General features: G+C 33.5%; 1 protein-coding gene across 1 annotated transcript in view; it reads right to left on the bottom strand.

Moving 5' to 3' along the window:
* Positions 1 to 17,922, bottom strand: part of Dhc98D (Dynein heavy chain at 89D) — a 122,685-nt gene that overhangs the window by 70,318 nt on the left and 34,445 nt on the right. Inside the window, exons 23-36 of the mRNA XM_085943995.1 lie at positions 17,421 to 17,608; positions 16,313 to 16,474; positions 15,473 to 15,667; positions 13,964 to 14,255; positions 13,624 to 13,782; positions 12,695 to 12,931; positions 8,545 to 8,798; positions 6,828 to 6,976; positions 6,036 to 6,145; positions 3,808 to 3,986; positions 3,199 to 3,394; positions 1,642 to 1,875; positions 1,449 to 1,535; positions 780 to 922 (exon numbers count right to left, since the gene is read on the bottom strand). Of these exons, the coding sequence (XP_085800121.1) occupies positions 780 to 922; positions 1,449 to 1,535; positions 1,642 to 1,875; positions 3,199 to 3,394; positions 3,808 to 3,986; positions 6,036 to 6,145; positions 6,828 to 6,976; positions 8,545 to 8,798; positions 12,695 to 12,931; positions 13,624 to 13,782; positions 13,964 to 14,255; positions 15,473 to 15,667; positions 16,313 to 16,474; positions 17,421 to 17,608 (2,585 nt within the window). The remainder of the gene's footprint in view (positions 1 to 779; positions 923 to 1,448; positions 1,536 to 1,641; positions 1,876 to 3,198; positions 3,395 to 3,807; positions 3,987 to 6,035; positions 6,146 to 6,827; positions 6,977 to 8,544; positions 8,799 to 12,694; positions 12,932 to 13,623; positions 13,783 to 13,963; positions 14,256 to 15,472; positions 15,668 to 16,312; positions 16,475 to 17,420; positions 17,609 to 17,922) is intronic.

Below are 17,922 nucleotides of genomic sequence, written 5' to 3'. Positions count from 1 at the left end.
TTTATAATAAAAATATGTCTACTCTAAAACAATCAGGAGTCATGTAACTTTTGGCTTATTGCAAAGAAGGAAAAGAGTCACATCTAAAAGGAGAGCCGATACATTATTTAAACACGCCTCTAGCATGCGTTGCCACCATGACAGGTACGTCACTGAGAAGTCTTCTATATGCAACTATGACGACTTCTTGTTATCGCCGATCTCTTGTTGTCAGACAGTAGTCGAATTCTGATTTAATTTGTGCTTCGTCAAAGTTTATTTTTACACTGTGTTTAAATGTACTAGACTCAAATGTTTGTTAAGTAATTATTATTGTTGTCAATGGAACCGGGATGAAGAAAGTGGAATGGATATAATTGAATATAATAAACAACATAGGTAAATTCACTGCCTAGGCAACGGAACAATTCTAAACTATAATATTATACTGTGTAATAAATTCGCTGCCAAGGCAAAGGAACAATTCTAAACTATAATATTATACTGTATAATCGTCACGATTGCATTATCATACTGTGGCGTAAAGGTAGTGCGTTCGACTGATAACTGAAAAATCGGTGGTTCGAATCCAATCGTGATTTTTGAATGAATCGTGAATCGTGAATTTTGTGTGAAAAAATAAATTATGTGTTACATGTCACACGCCAAAAATACACTCTGATCTGATTTTCCAAACGCGCCTAAAGAAGTATAACTTCAAAAAGTAATAAAGTCATAAAAAGACATACTCATATTAAACTATGATTTCCCAGTTCAAGACATAGATATTATTAATTTACCTTGGCACTTTCCAGTTTTTCCCATAGTAAAAGATAGCCTTTTTTGTTATAAACCGATTAGTCTTCCTCATCTCATCTAGCACTAGATTCATCCAGTCTTCAACGCGGCCCTCTGTGTAAACAATTGTACGGAACTCCATTATCTATAAAGAATCATAAACAAATTACGATTACCAATGATAAAAATATGTTGGGATTATTCTTCATATACATAAATGTCCTGTATTAATAAAATTGTTGATTCATAATATGAACCTCTAAAGTTTAATCAAGTTATATTCTTTATAGAAGGCTGTCAGCTGATAAAACCCTGTTGGATAGTTGTATCCAATATTATTGAACCAGTTGCGGAAACAATGCAGTAATGTAATTAAAAGACCGATTAAATTAATTAGTATTATTTTTGATTGTGGTTACACTATGCATACTTTTTTGAACTACCCTAAACATGTTTTGACACTTTAATATTGCGTTTTACTAATCTAATTACATGTTGCTGATTTGACTTTTGGAATAAAACTAATTAAAGCCTGATTCAGCTGAATTTTGTAACCTGCTGAGTTTTATATTTTTACTTGTTGAATTATTGATAAATGATTTTAATGCTGCCACCTGAACCATAACAGCATAGGCAGATATCGCCACAATTAATAATCGCGATGTTCTTACCTCTCCTTCGCATGATATCATCGATGTGGCTATAGGGCGATTATCATTATCGATAGAGAGGTTCAGTGACTTTATGTTGTCAAACAACTGAAAGAAATAAGAAAAACATTGTATAAATTAACACAATAATTTTCGGGAGCCATTTCTCAAGATGGTCGCAGATTTCTTTTATATAATAGTGTATTTTTATTACCTTCACCATATGCTCTTGCACACAATTACATTCACTGCTTCCCAATATGGAGAGCAGCTCATCGGTGGATATGAAGAAGAAGCGAGGGAATATCCTTCTCTTAGTGTCGAGATAATTATTGAGCGATTTCTGACACCTGTCTAAGCCTTCACCAAGACCTCTGAACTCTTCGAATCTTCCTGAGGCTAGGCAACAATCGATAACCAATAAACGCTTAGCAGTATCAAGCATTATCTGAAAAGAAAACCACAATTTTTATTTACTGTATAAATCATACATCATAATTATTATATAAGTATTTTGATCCTTTAATTATTGGCCCAGCAGCTTACACGTCTGCTTATAATGTCGTGGATCCCAGGTTCGAATCGTGGGTCTGGCAAATGCACACATTGTTTTTCAAGTTGTGTTTGGAGTCAGAGTATGGACCTAATAGGTTAAGTAAGTGGATGACATCCATTTCTCGTAGAAACAAAAAATCTGTTAATACAAACGTACACTCTGTAGAGGCCAATGATGATCCTATTAGGATCGGACATGGTCGAAGAAAAAGATGAAGAAACAATAATAGAGATGCTGAGGATCAAACGAATACAAGTGCTCTTGTTATCAAATTAAGAAGTTAAATATGAGACTGTAAACCCTATATAAGAGTTTTGAACAATCTGTAAATGAAGTATCTTCAAAATGAAATGAAGTGAAGGATTCAATAGTCAGTTGTTGCTGATTGAATGATACCTGCACTGGCCGGCAATGGATGAGCGTAGATGTTGACTACCCTACCTCTATTAAGACCAAGACAAAGAATAACTTGTAAGATCAGATTAACTGTGCATCTAGATCTTAAGGCGATGTCTTTACCTACCAGAGGCACTTGATAATTTACAATTTCAACTGTGTTAATTAATAAATATCTATCTGAAAACATTAAAAAGAAAAATATTTTTTATTTTAAGTCAAAGATAAACTTACAATTTAGTAAAAAATGTAACGAACCGTGAATTTGTTGAATCGGACTCTATCTTATTATTACATAAATATTTTATGGTCTTATTTATTACTAAAATTTAGTTTATTAAGTTTTCTAAGTTCATTCTAAATTCATAGTTTTATTATTTTTTATATTTATTTTAAAAAACATTGATTTTTATAAAAATATAAATGTGTATAACTTGAAATTCTTTTTATTTATATCAAATCGAGCTTCAATATTGAGACCATACTGAAATAAAATTTGATATAAATAAAAAGTATTTCAAGTTTTTCAAATTTCAAATTTTTATAAAAAAATCGATGTTTTTTAAAATATACATAAAAAATATTAAAAACTATGAATCATTAGTCAAAAATCTATTAGGCGATGCTTAGAAAACTTAATAATCTAAATTTTAATAATAAATATGACCATAAAATATAATATTTAACAATAAGATGGGGTCCGATTCAACAAATTCATGTCTCAAATTGAAAGCTTCGTATTTTTCCGCTAAGTGCCTTTGGTAGGTAAAGACATCGCCTTAAGATTAGACAAGCCATTTTTACAAAGCAAGTTCATACCTTTCTAAATGCTCTGTCGATGTCATCAAACTTCTTGGCTTCATCGGGCAGCTGAACTCGGATATCTCCTCCGATGAAGATTCCTTCTAGATAGAGCCACTTACGCTGTGTCGTCAGCCACTCTTCAATTACTTCCGCTATCGTCGACAGATTCTTGTCCCACTTTTGGACGACCGATAAAAATGGACCAATGAATCTGGAAAATAACAAGGTAAAAGGATTGCATCAGGATATGATGCCATCCAACATTTTTGGGAGACAAAGATAATTGACTTCCACTATGAGTATGGAAACAAAATGACGAAAGAATAAATTGAGATCTCATATCATGTAGGTAATCTTTGACGGGTTGTTATAATCAGGGGATTTGAGCAGACAAAATTCTTTATTGCTCTTTTACAACTCCCTTCTATCTTCACTTTATACAAGTAAAAAAGTGGGATTATATGATACATAGAATGAGAAAAAATGAAGGTGATCATAAAGGTCGGTAAGTACCGACCTTAGCAAAATGTGCTTCCTTTCCAAGTCATTCTGTTTTCATACTCATAGTGTAAGTCAATTATTTTTGTCTCCAGGATTACAAATTGGGGATGTATGAATGCTTACTGTGACGAGGCCATACTCTGCAGATTCATAGAGTTGTCATCTAGGAGAGCCATTATCTCATCACACGAATTGAGGATGTAGCTGCGGTCTTCGTTTTTCTTCGAGTGTTTGGTCACAGTGAATGTCATGGTCTCCCAAGTGTGTTGAATGTCTTTCACGCCTCGCTCGATGGCCAACTCCTGGTTTTCAGAAAGACAAACAATCACCAACAGTGCAACTATCATAATGTTGTGGTTCATATGCAATTACATATAATAGTAGTCATTATAAAACTAAAAATCAACTAAACATCATCATTGATAATATGTGAAGTTACTTGTAGCTAGGGATTCCAATCCTGGGATTCCGAATCCCGGGATCCCGAGCTATTTTCGAAACCTATGAATCCCGGGATTGATAAACATAATTCCGGGATTTCGGGATTGATGTTTTTATCAATTTTTATGGAACATAAAATAAAAGCGAAAATATAACAGAAAAAATACTTTTAATAAAAAATAACTACATTAGAAATTAACTGAGTTTGAATGAAGTTTGATTTATATCCATGTGTTAGTTGCCGATTCATTTTATTTTTTCACATAAATTATTAAAAATGAGAAAGATTGGGAAAAAACAATGCTTCACACTTTTAACAAAGTAATTCCACCGTGATCTCATACGTTTTACGGAAATTTCATATTTGGCTGACTAATTAGATTTATGAAGCGGAAAGGCCATAAGTATGCCATGATTATTTGCTTTACTATTTTAAATCTCGCTAATCCATTCGTCTTTACTATCAGAAACAGCAATCTTATATTAAATTCACATTATTATTTATATATATATATATATATTTAATATTATTTACTCCATTAAACTTATGTATTTCCAAGATTGAACGTAGATATACAATATTAACAATAAATGTCTTAAATATTATAAATTATACTAGATTTATTTTTGACCAATTTTATCAATGTTACGTGTAAATATAAAAATTGTATATTAACAATGGAACCAGTCCCGGGATCCCGGGATTGTCAAATTGTAATCCCGAAATCCCGGGATCAGAATTTTGGCTCGGGATTGGATTCCCTACTTGTAGCTAACTTAATAAATTATTAGACCAAAGATCCTTTTTTGCTTCAATTTCATACAATTCCATCCATCCACCTCTATCTTTGGAAAACACAAACAATTAATGCCGATATTTTCTAAATTATTTTGCTTATATATTGCAATTAAGGGTTAATTGGCTAATAGAAATGGATATATCGTTGTTATTAATTGAAAACAAAATACGATTGGGAAAAGAAACTAATCTCAAAACCAATAATTTTAATTAAACCAAAAATATACCTACCATTTAATTAAATACCAAAAATTAATATGAAATTGTGGACATAACAGTACCTTTTTGAAAATCAGACAGCTCATAATGTACAGATTGACACTTAAGTTGTGATTATATTGAGGTGCACGTCGCGTACTATCACGTTGTCACGGTGACAAATTTAGTTTATGGTTTTATCATTTAGCAGAATATTTTGAACGATCACCATCTCTGTAATTTAATGATGGAGAGTGCCAACTCTAATGTATTAGTATTTTGAATTATTATTAATTATTCATGCTAATTTCAATTAATTTTAACAGTTTCTACATGTGCATACGTTAAAATTACTTGCAATATTACATCCATAGATAATATTTTAAACAGAACCCAACCTGCACACCATAGACAATAGACAAGATTCTTATAGAAAATACAAAGCATACAACCACTAAAAACAAAAAACACGCGATTTTTACATGAGTCGAAAATGTGTAGGAATATATAACATTATAAAAAAACGTTTATTGAGTCATGCAGGTGTCAATGCAGTGCGGTACAACATGAGGTGACCTCATTATGTTCTGGTGATTTCGGCAGATTTTGCTAACTGACAACGTTCGTTTAAAGGTTCAAAATGTGCTACGGGATAGGAGCATCAGTCTGATAACATTTTAAACATGAAAACGACATTACACACTTTTTTCCAGTAGCGTAACGTGCAGCATGAAATAATCACAACTTAACAGAACTTTTTTGAAAATCTTAGACATTATCCTATAATTACATACAAATAAAATTGAATTCACTTATGTTTTGGTGTTACACCTTCGGATCAAATGTATATTTTATCAATTTCTCTCTGATTCTACTGTTGCGATAACGAATGGTTGGTTTATTGAAATTATACCTTTATGGCATGGTTAACAATTGCCTCTGCTATGTCCTGATACTTGTAGAGCTCCATTGCAAACATGTTGTCAAGAGTAAATAGCTCTGCTGACATGTCGAAGGTTTTCCCTGTAAACATAAAGATTACAGATTAGATCTAAGATTAGATCACATAATTAATCAATAAACAAATAAGAAAATTAGTTCAATCATAGTAGGGTTTTAACTGGAAACAATAAGGCTTTACATGTTATTTCTAGTGGTGGTACGGCCGCCATCTTGGAAAATAAGGTTCAATTCTTAGTCGATTATTCACAAAACGCACGTTACCAAAAGGAGCTCAGCAGATTGGTTGAATGCTACTTTTAAGTTTGAAAAAAACATCTACTGTTGCAATCGACAAGTTGCATGCTTCTCAGGCTGCGAGTCGAAGACGCTAAGATGCATACAAACACCTACGAATTCGTCATTCCAATACCGGCTCGCCGATCGAAGGCTTTGAAGGATACATGCGAATGTCACTAGGCAGATGTGCGCGGTCTTCATGTGGAACATCGGATCGACGTTTTTGGAAGGTTTGATTTATGGCTGTGCGGCAGACAAGGCGAGTTGGGATGTGAGTGCATTAAATGTTTCAAATAAATGTTGACAAACATTACGAATTATTATACATTGTTTATACAGGGTATACAGGGTAAATTTTTATATCTGCAATGGTTTTTATACTTAAAATTACTGGACTAACTGTGGAATCATAGGTAATTCAAGGCGGTCGTAATACATAAGATATCTGATTAATGGAAAACAGTACCTGTTTTTTCCATTAGAATGTTCCAATGTCGTTCACGCATAGCTTGATTCTTCAAGGAAACCATCAGAGGAATCACACTTTTGAATTGCTTCATTTTTAAATCAAGCGCCTGACCACATGGCATTGTTCTGACAGCTTTGGGTAGTTTTCTAAATGATTATTAAAAAAAAGTGTCATTAAAACAATTAATTACTCACAATAAAATTATAATTCAAAGAATATTATGAAAAGAGGTGTGGAACGTCAGCAGACTACAAATTTAGACCAGCGACACCCAAAGTGGGAGTTACCGCTTTATCAGAAGACTCAAGGGGGGCACTAGAAAGTAAACGGGTGGTAGGAGGCATTGGGAGACGGTAGGGGTTGCTAGAATGCACGAAACAAATAATGAATAAAAATCGACATAATTAACATTCACCTGTATGGATCATTTTATGTGTTTTAAGTAACCTAGAGTCACGCAATATTTGTTCATGTAAAGCAGGGTTTCACAAAGTGTGTCCCACGTGAGTTTATGATGCGTCCCGTAAGATTTATGTTAAATCTGTATTATTTTTTATGCTTCATATCGAGTATTAACAATTATAACTAAAATTAAATATCTTTTGGCAAGAATGAGGACTTTCATTTGAGGTATATCAAAATATAGTGAAACATGGTCATCAAATAGCTTCTTTATTTGGAAGTAGGTACCTATATTTGTGAAATACATTTTCTACAATGAGTATTAATGAATCAAACATAAGATCAATATTAACAGACAACCATATTGCATGTGTTTTGAGTATTCACACCACAAAATTTGAGCCTAGATTGCAGGATTTAGTTTCAAACAAGCAATAATTGTATAAATCACATGGTGAAAAAATTTTAATATTATTTTTTAGTGTATTAATAAGAGTACAGTGAAACCCCGATTCTACGGTTTTTAAGGGACCCTGAAAAAAAAACCATAAATGCGGGATATATAATTTTTAAAAAAAAAAACTCGTTTTCCTCCTTTTTAGTTTCTCAGCTAGAGTTCTAATTTTCTTCGTGGGGCGCATTTTAGTTGCGACTTATAAAAATTCGTGATACGAGATGCGAGGCAATACTGAGCGCCGATCGACCTGTGCAAACAAAGCGACGCGACTGAAAGGTCTGTATGTATCATAAACAATTCTGCAAAAGCAAAATGAAAAATATTCAACAAAAACGTCGATCAGGATAATATTTGCGACGGGACCATAATATTTAGACGATAGATCGAAGAAAACGATAAAACGGGGAACGGTTAATGCGGGATTATTTAACATTGTTCTTATGGGTGTTTGGCAGGACTTTCATAAATGAACCATCCGTGCGAGAAAACGATTTATGCGAGAATGGTAGATTGGGGTTCCACTGTAAAACAAGTTTACACTTTACAAAAGAAATGGCGGCCCGCCAAATATTTTCGATTTCAAAATTGTCCCTTTGATGAAAAAGTTTGTGAACCCCTGATGTAGTGGTATTGCAATAGTTTCTTTGCAATATATGTCATTTCACATGTTGTAAGTGGTAAAACCATCGGCGCATAAATAGTTTTTTTAATCAACTTTAACATTCAATGTTTGTATTATTAACTGATTTTATGGCAGGGGGAGAAGTTTGGACTAATGAAATATATATTCTAATAGAGAACTGTATAAAAAAATAAAAAAATATATTTTCATAAACAAGATGTCATCATAATCACCTGAATTCTTTAAAAAACGCCTCAATGCCGTCAATGAGCACATGAGGATTTAAATTGGCCCATAAGGTCTGTGACCACAGTTCCCGTGCTTCCTTCTGTTGTGAATATATTTCATAGATGCTTTCTAATCCTGCATAATCAGATTTAGCTTTGAGGAATAATGTGTAGTCAGCCAAAGGATTATCAAACAGCTGTTCGGCTCCGCATAGAATATATCTTCTCTCTTCCAGGTCTTCAAAGATTTTCTTATACTCCTGGAGAATGTAAAAAAATACTTTTATAATAATAATGAATAAACATCAGCAATTAAGAGGGGATGCAGTAGATATCAAAGATGTTTGATGATTGGGTTGTTTGTGTAGAAAGTAACGTTGTTAAACCAGCAAGAAACAAAACAGGATTTATATTAGCGTGGAATTTTAATATTGTATATAAATTTAGTATGTAAATAATATTGAATACGTGTATTAATTAAGGCGCTAAGTACCAAAAAAATAAAAACTGACATTTTTATAGAAAAATATTCTAATTTCTTTTATTTTGTTAACTGTCAATACATGGTGGAACTGCATTGTATTGTTGTTTTTATTTAATAAAACGCAATTTTTTATAGTACTTATTCCACTTTAATTAATATATTAGGACCGGTTTCATCCGCTTCAGTGGGACATTTTCAACTGAAAATGTCCCACTGAGGCGGATGAAACCGGTCCTAATATATTAATTAAAGTGGAATAAGTACTATAAAAAATTGCGTTTTATTAAATAAAAACAACAAAAATATTCTACACACCAGCGCCAATAATGTCAACTATGGTCTAAGTGCCTCAAGCAATTCAAAAAAATACAGCAAAATATTGAAATCTGGCGAGTTGGTGTATTTTATTTATAATGGTGTAAGTACCACTTCAGTGGTCAACGGCATTCAATATAAAATGGCTGACGACGGTGTGTTGACACTCCGCGAGCCGATTACTACAAGGTTCTAAGTGTTCGTCCTTGAAAAAACAAACCCAAAAATGAAGTAGTATTCTAAGCTGCCTCATTGTTACTTTTGTTTCTCCAAGGACAAACACTTAGAACCTTGTAGTTCTCCACTCGCGACCCGCGAGTTCTTAATTCCTAAAATTACAAAAAGTCCCGAGATTGCTTCACACTGTTAAACCACATTTTTCAAAAGGTCTGCTTCACGCAATTTTACTGCAATGACTCAGTATTTTGTAACCACAGGCAATACTACTTTTTGGTACTTAGAGCCTTAATTAATACACGTATTCAATTATATATAAATGTTGAAACGGTGGCCGAGCAGCTTAAGCATCGGCTTATAGTGTCATGGTTCCTACGTTCAAATCCTGGGCCTGGCAAATACACATATTGTTTTTCAGGTTGTGTTTGCGTCAGAGTATGGGGACCTATTAGGTTGAGCATGTGACTAATATCCTTTTCTCGTAAAAACAATTCTGTTAATACAACCCTCCATTCTGTGGAGGTCCATATGATCTTATTAGGATCAGATATGGTATAAAAAAAAATATACATATATATATATAGTCGGTCTATCTTGTAAACCTCGTAAATCCAAATCAACTAATTTTTCAGGAGACAATAAAAACTCTAATTTTGGTTTTAAATGGAATTTCGAAATTTCAAAAATCCATTTGGTTACTTTTTAAATCAGCAACTGTATTCAGTAATAATTATTTTTAATAAATTTTCATTATACTTATTAAAAATAGCCTTTTTTGGATTTATGAAGTTTTCATACTAAGTGTATTTAACCTTTATGGATTTGGAAGGTTTTCAGTCATAAAAACGAGTACTGGGGAAAATTAAGACAACTTGTATAGCTTACAAAAATATCAAATGTAATGTTTAAACTTATTAACAATTTTACTTATATAGGTATATTTAAAAAATATAATAAATGATCATGTTATTTTTTTTTGAATGTGGTAGATTATCATAGTAATCGTGAAAATCCTTCGACAAGACAGTCTTCAGTTCTTGCAGATCATGATATTTCCTTGGTTTGATTTTAAGATGACTGGCATGTAGAGGTGAAAGGTCAGCAAACTTTTTAGGTGTGACGTCCTTGTCCTTTCTGTGAGGCAATCAATGACATTATTAATGGACAAAGCACTCAATGCAGTAGCTGGCAAGTAAATTCACGCACAGCGACATTCACGCATGTATAGGTAGACGTCACGCAATTTCCATTATGCGATATCACGCATCGGGAATTTATAGCAATATCATCTTTATTGTAATGCCGTTAAAACAGATTATGCCATTCGGCAAACCCGACAAAAAAATGAGTGTCATTTTTATTCCCAGATGCTTCGTCCATATTAATGTCATTGGAGGCAATACACTCCAAACATCTGAAAATCTTAATTTATACTGTATAGTGCCATTTGGTTCATATAATAATGCCCTTATATCAGTGACAACCGGATTACCAACTTTTTTCCAGGACGAACACTTTTGATAAATTTAAAGTCAAATATTTTGAAATCGTTGTGATACAGATATTCACAATAATATTGCTTTGGTTTCTTTCGAGCATTGCGGCATATATTCATATATTCTGCAGGAACATTTATATCCCGTTTTTTTAGATACCTTTCAATGGTACAATGCATCGAATTAATTGGCATTTGGATGTCTTTTTCTAAAAAAAAATGTTGAATCATAATGTCATTCATCATTGCAATATTCAATAGTGAATTTGCCACCGTCGAATTTCTATTTTGATATGTACAACCATCGCTATGATCCATCTGAATCCATCCTATATGATTAGTTCTCTTCTGTCCGTTTCCGATAGATATGGCAAAAACTTTTTTGATGCTTGATATTGCTCACCTCTTTCTCTATTTGCCTTATTTTTTTCACTTTTCGACTCGGACTTATCTGCCTTGCATTCATTTTTTTCCTCCTTTTCCTTTGAGTGTCAGTACTGATTTCTTGTAACGAATCATCAGTATCGGAATAAGGAATTAAATAATGGCTTTTTCACGAGATTTTCATAGTTTGAAGATCTGTTAATAGTTTCGATTATTTTGTTTAATTGATAATTCTGCCAGTTGGGGTCTCACACTTATATTGTAAGAACCTTCGTGTTGTGAATAATTCATTAAAACATTGTCATCGCTAGAAATGACCTTATATGGCGATGATAATGGAATAATAATATGTATGGTCTCATAATATTCCATTGGGATTATTTCTATATTATTTCCTTCTTTAGCAGCAGTTGTTTAAATTGTGTTATTTTTTATTTGTAGCATGTTCATAATTTTTTGAGCCCGTAACATCTGAAAACAGATTATACTTTGTAAATTTTGCATTAACGTAGTAAGTGGGTACTTGAACGTAATTTGATTTGTTTTCTTTTCTAATTGTATGTGCTAATAAACTAAAAACCATTGAAAACAACCAAACATCATTAAATATACATGTCATGAAATTCTTACTTCAAAAAAACGTTCTATTATAAATGTAACATTGTGTGCATATTATGGGAAATCATTATAAATAAAACGCTTACCTTAATATTTAATCTATATTGTATCAATATAAATCAATTCCTCGCGTAATATGATACCCAAAGTATAGTTTTATAACGAAACAAGACGAAGGTAATGTAATACTCAACACACTGTGACAGTTCTCCATACGAAATGGCGGGATTACGGTATTTACGAGGTTTGCAAATTTAATTTTTGTATGGACGCGATTTACGAGGTTTTTGTGGATTGATTTTTGAAATTATTAAACGTGATATGGATATAAGAGTTTAACACATACATAGATATTCAACCATTCTAACATATTCGCTCAAAATCTCATTTTTGACCAAAACGGGATTTACGAGGTTTACAAGATAGACCGACGATATATAAATCTAGTTACATGGTACCGGTGTGACTTTTGGACAGAAAGTAATTAACATCTGATTCGCCTGAACTTAACGACTTGCCGGTGAGTTTTATATTTTTACTTGTCGGGATGATAAAATGATTTCAATTTTGTTGTCTGGCGGTGCGAATCCATAACTATGCAAGTGGCGATATATCTTAGGGCAGATGTCGTTTCAGTATCTAGTACCAATCATAATCCACGTTAAATAAAATAAAATGAATACCTCCATTAATATGAGGCCTCGATCCATATCTTCACCGACGGATCCCGGGCCTTCGTTCTCAAATTTCATCACAAACCGTTCCAACGTATTGAGGAATTCCCCGATCTCACTAACTGTCAATTTTGAAAATTTGTCTTTGGTCTTCTCTAGCTTTCCAGATCTGAACAGAGAGGATTTGTAGAGGGTGAGCCATTCCTTTTCGATTCCATACGAGAGTCTAAAATCTTCATCTTCAACCTATTCAGTATAAAGAAAAAACCATTAATTTGGAGGTGAATTATTGCAAAGTGTACAAGACGACAGGAATACGGAAATAAAGAAAAAGACAGACGTCAACACAAAATAGGCACCGATAAAAGTTCAATCCATGCCTATCCTATATGAATCTATTTTTATTAGCTTGGTGCTAATAAAATACAGTCAAAGTCGGTTATAACGATCACGGATATAGCAAGATCTCGGATGTAACGAGGAAACATTCATTGCCGATTTAACTCATTTAGTGCTAACACCGCGACTGGCGCGTTTGGAGTACTTGGCCATTAGATATAATTAACGTGTTAAATGTAGTAATTAAAAGGTAATTAAAAAGTCAGCAGTGATTGTGTTCTAGTCTATTCTCACTGTTAATGGAGGACTTCAGGTATATAAGAAATTGTTGACCATGTCAAAAGTGCTGTCGTGCACCTTGAAAGTCTCACAAGGTCTGTCCGGCCCTCTGGAGACAACCTTACATTTGGTTTTCTCCATATTTTTCTCAAGGTCCACAAATACGTCTCCGACAGCATTTACTGCTGACCAAATAATTACTAATTAATTACCACATTTAAATACCATGCTAATTATATCTAATGGCCAACTAATGCAAACGCGCCAGGTTCCGGACTCTGATATCAGTATAATGTTATTATTTAAAAATATATATTTACCTCTATATTATGTGATTTGAGCATGTGAAATATCTCTTGCATGGACCTGTACATAACCTCAGCGGTAATTGTCATACTTTTCACTTGTGTCACAGTCGACATCACCAATTTAAAGTCTTGCAAACCTTTTATATTCATGTTCAAGTTGGTACGTAGTGTCTGCACACCATGAAAAAGAAATTAAAACAAGTTAAAATTAGACCTATACAATTAAATAAAAACGTCGAGGAAAAGAGTAGAAAGAACATACTGTGATAAGCCATATGCGAAACGATATCAATATCAGTCATCAAAAGATATTATAGAATAAAAATATAATATAAGAGACGTTGCAACTCACAGCAATGGTTTCCTGTAATCCCAGCATCCTCTGTTTGGTGAAAGTGGCCAAACTCTGGCCGAGCAGGTTTTTCCATTCAAGAGCGTGCGACTGGATCTGCGCGATAATGGGCCTCACGTTCACCCGTATCGGGCCGATATCAATAAACTTCACGTGCTGGTCGAGTTCATCGATGATATTCTCGTAAAACACGAATTTGTCGTCGAATTTTACAATTTCGGTGTTCTTGTAGGTGAATTTCTCGCACGTCGACGGTTTATCGTAAAGCCATAAAGCTTTAAATTTTAACCATCTAATTATAGAATAAACAAATAAAACTGAATCATGGGGGCACAATACTCAAAGGTGTAAGTTATTTTTAACAAATATCTGGGAATAATAAAAGTGACCTTCCACCACAGAACCATAGAAGGCTCTATCTGGAAGAAGAGATGTTTTAATATCTTTGGATAAAACAAAGAAACCACTACATAATATAGTTTTCCTTCAAAATGGGTAGGTTGCTAAGTGCACCCCCAATATATATAAATTTGGAAACGACAGTCGCCGCCACTACTAGTAACTATATGATCATCTATATTTCTCATCCGTTACCTTCACCAAGTATCAGTGGCGGAGAATGCCTGTCGTAGGGAGGTGCTGCAGGTAACCGAAAAAATAGTGTTATAGGGCAGACACACTTACTTACAATAAAATATTTACTGAACATAAAATATTATATTTTACTATTTTAAAATTAAAATTATACAAAAAAAAATCAACAGCCGCTGAATCGAACCACAGCTCCTTTGACGGTTTTTTTTTCACCAAACTAGAGCTATAAAGTATAAGCTCCTCACAAAATGTGTGAAATATAAACATGTATAACTAGACCAAACTACAGTCAAACTTGGTTATTATGAAGAAGATGGGACCGACTGAATTTGCTCGTTATAAGTGTTACTCATTATATCAGAGAATAGGTATTTTTTAAACGAGCGGTCACATAAAACAATATTGTCGACATTTTATGACACTTAACTAGTGTCATAAACGTAATTCGAACCCAGCGGCATCCTGTCTGTCGGATTTTATTGGTTAGGGTCGAAATGTTTTTAAACGATCGACACATTAGCAGTTTTAAGAAAATTTTTGATGATTTTTAGCTCGGTACATCCGATAAGTAGCTCGTTATAAAAGTGAATAAATGTATGGAGAAAATCATAAGCTAAAATGTCAACGAATGTTTCCTCGTAGATCTCGCTATATCCGTGATCGTAATAAGCGAGTTCGACTATAGACAAAACGCTTTTGGGCGAATGCTTCCCTCTCGTGTCCATATGACATCATCAACAAAACAGTTTTCGTGTTCCCTGTTGAAAGTGTAGAAAGACTGAGCTAATTGACAATTCACTGCCTAATTCCACGTAAATATAATTTCTTCAACCGCTCACTACATAATTATGTACCTTAATGAGTCGTTAAAATTTAATAAAACTCAATTATTATAATAGACAAAAAAGTGCATACCTCTGTATGTAAGTAATTGCTTCCGTAGTAATCCGATGCGCCGTATCTTGAAGTAGTATTATGAAATCGTTTATGCACGCAACGTGAAGGATATCTTCATAGAAGCTGAATATTTGGAACTCATTTGAGTCTGGCTTTCGTTGCGGCATGCACGGTAGGCACATACCGCGCATCCACCGTGGGAAGGCATGCAATCTGCAAAGTTTTGTTGTAAAATATAAGTAATATAACGGTGGCGAAGGGTGGAGGTAGGCTGTGGAGGTCCGACATAAATAGTGCATTTGTCAGTCATACTTATTTGGTTTCATCGAACTACGAATACAAACGTGGTTTTTAAAATTCAATTAAATCCTGCCTAACCAAACCATAATAGATGAAAAATATTCTTATACTTATCTATAAAATATCTAAAATTATGCCGTTAAATCATACATAATTTTAAATATTTTATAGATAGAAGAATATTTTTAATATAATATTTATAATGGTTTGCTTTAGATAGGGTATAACTAAATTTTAAAAACTAACCAACACCATCTGCAATGTGTATTCTTAGTTCAATGAAAACAAATAAATATGACTGACAAAGTTTAATGTGCAGTATTTAAGTCAGATCTCCACAGCCTACTTTCACCCTTCACCACTGTAACTTAGTAATTATACTAAATCAGAATATTTTGGCATTTAGCTGGAATATACATTTCTCTCACGCAGTGGCCAATAGAATTTAGTGCAGTACCACATTGTATATAATATCAACATCTTGTGAAAATGATGTAACATTCTACAAGCGTCGGTGGCTTTTTAATTTTAATACGTAGTATTAAACATAATAAGTACCTAGTGACAAAGTCTTTGACGTTGTGAACAATTTTGTTGTACACTTCATGGGGGGTGGGGTTCATGGCGACATCGGGAGCTTGCAAGATGGCGTCCACTTGAAATGTACATGTATTGCCATTCAGAATGTTGTTAAAGTTTTTCATGTTGTTCACGCAGAAACTGAAAGACGAAAAATAATATTAAATTGATAATAATGAAACAGATTTTTAAATGCACATGTTAAACATTGGTATGGAAAGTAAGTTAAAAAATCATATACATATTTGGTAGGTACTACTATTGTATAAAACAAAGGGACAAATCATTGAAGAGCTTTATCGAGCAAAGATTGGAAAATGAGTTAAAGATGCCATCTTGTGTGGAATTTTGTATACTTAGAAAAAATAATAAAAATCATCACAAAGTATCACACTTCACCGTGAAATGTTGTATCAGAAATATATGGCCGTATATTATTACGTCCAACTTCTTTGGGTCGTATAGTACTGACATAAAATTTATGTCTAAATAAAACACGGTTCTTGTCAGTTTACACTTTACAAGAAGCCACCAGCAAACAAATTTTGAAAATAACCGATATACGGGATAATTTGTTAGGTTAGGTTAGGTTTTCATTCTTGAATTCATGAATTTTGCCAAAATCAGCTATGAAAATTGAATTAATGTTCATATTGAATCTAATAAAATTGGAGATCGTACAGTATACGATCATCTCTTTCTGATAAGAAAGCTCACGACGAATTGTGCCACGGTGAAATGTTTTAAGTACAATTTACATGTAACCGCTTTGGAAAGACCTGGATGGAGACAGATGCTTGAGGACATGACCCATACAGGATTGTAGCACCGGGAAGAAGGAGAAGAAGATCATAAAATGTTGATTTCTTGGTTGAGAAAAAAAGGTCACCATAAACTATCTTTCTTACAAAGTCTACAGATTATTCAAGCGTAGCTACTGAAGATACCTTTAATTCTTCATTTGCGACCTTTACACGATATGAGGGCCCTTAAACGTTATTGCAAAAAGTGGTTGTTCAGTTATACCACTTCACCGGTATTTTAAATGTCAGGTTTTAAAGGTTATTAAAATGATTAAGTCTCTTACTCAATAAACATATCGAAAATTTTCATCTCCCAGTGTTGGTAGAAGGACGTCATGACAGGTGATTTACCAGTATTTGTACCGAGTACAAGATACTCCGATTTGGTTAGGACTGGCCCAACAGTTTCATAGATTCGGCTCATCTGGCATACCAGCTTCGTACGAGCGTTTTCCATCTCAGCGAAGAATGTCTGTCAATTCATTTGAAATACAGTATATATTACTATTTCATGAAACTGGAGTTTCATGCGCTAGACACCCGGAATATAACAAAAAAGGTTAAAGCATTTTATTAACAATTAATGTAGTGAAATTATTACAATGAACACACAGCAGTGGCGAAGACTGGAAGTAGGCTGTTAAGGCTACACCTCAGTTGAGGCATGGTCTAAAAAGATCGTGGCTAGGCGATGCGCGTGCAAATGACGAATGCCGAATGAAATATAATTTGTCATATAAATCCAATATGCGTCCATTTAATGTTCTGTTTATTGTTCTATTAGTA

This window comes from Rhyacophila brunnea, unplaced genomic scaffold, assembly GCF_057557595.1.
Source record: "Rhyacophila brunnea isolate RB1 unplaced genomic scaffold, BYU_Rbru_1.0 scaffold_16, whole genome shotgun sequence".
In the NCBI taxonomy this organism is placed as follows: domain Eukaryota; kingdom Metazoa; phylum Arthropoda; class Insecta; order Trichoptera; family Rhyacophilidae; genus Rhyacophila; species Rhyacophila brunnea.
This window is presented reverse-complemented; position numbering and strand designations above follow the sequence as displayed.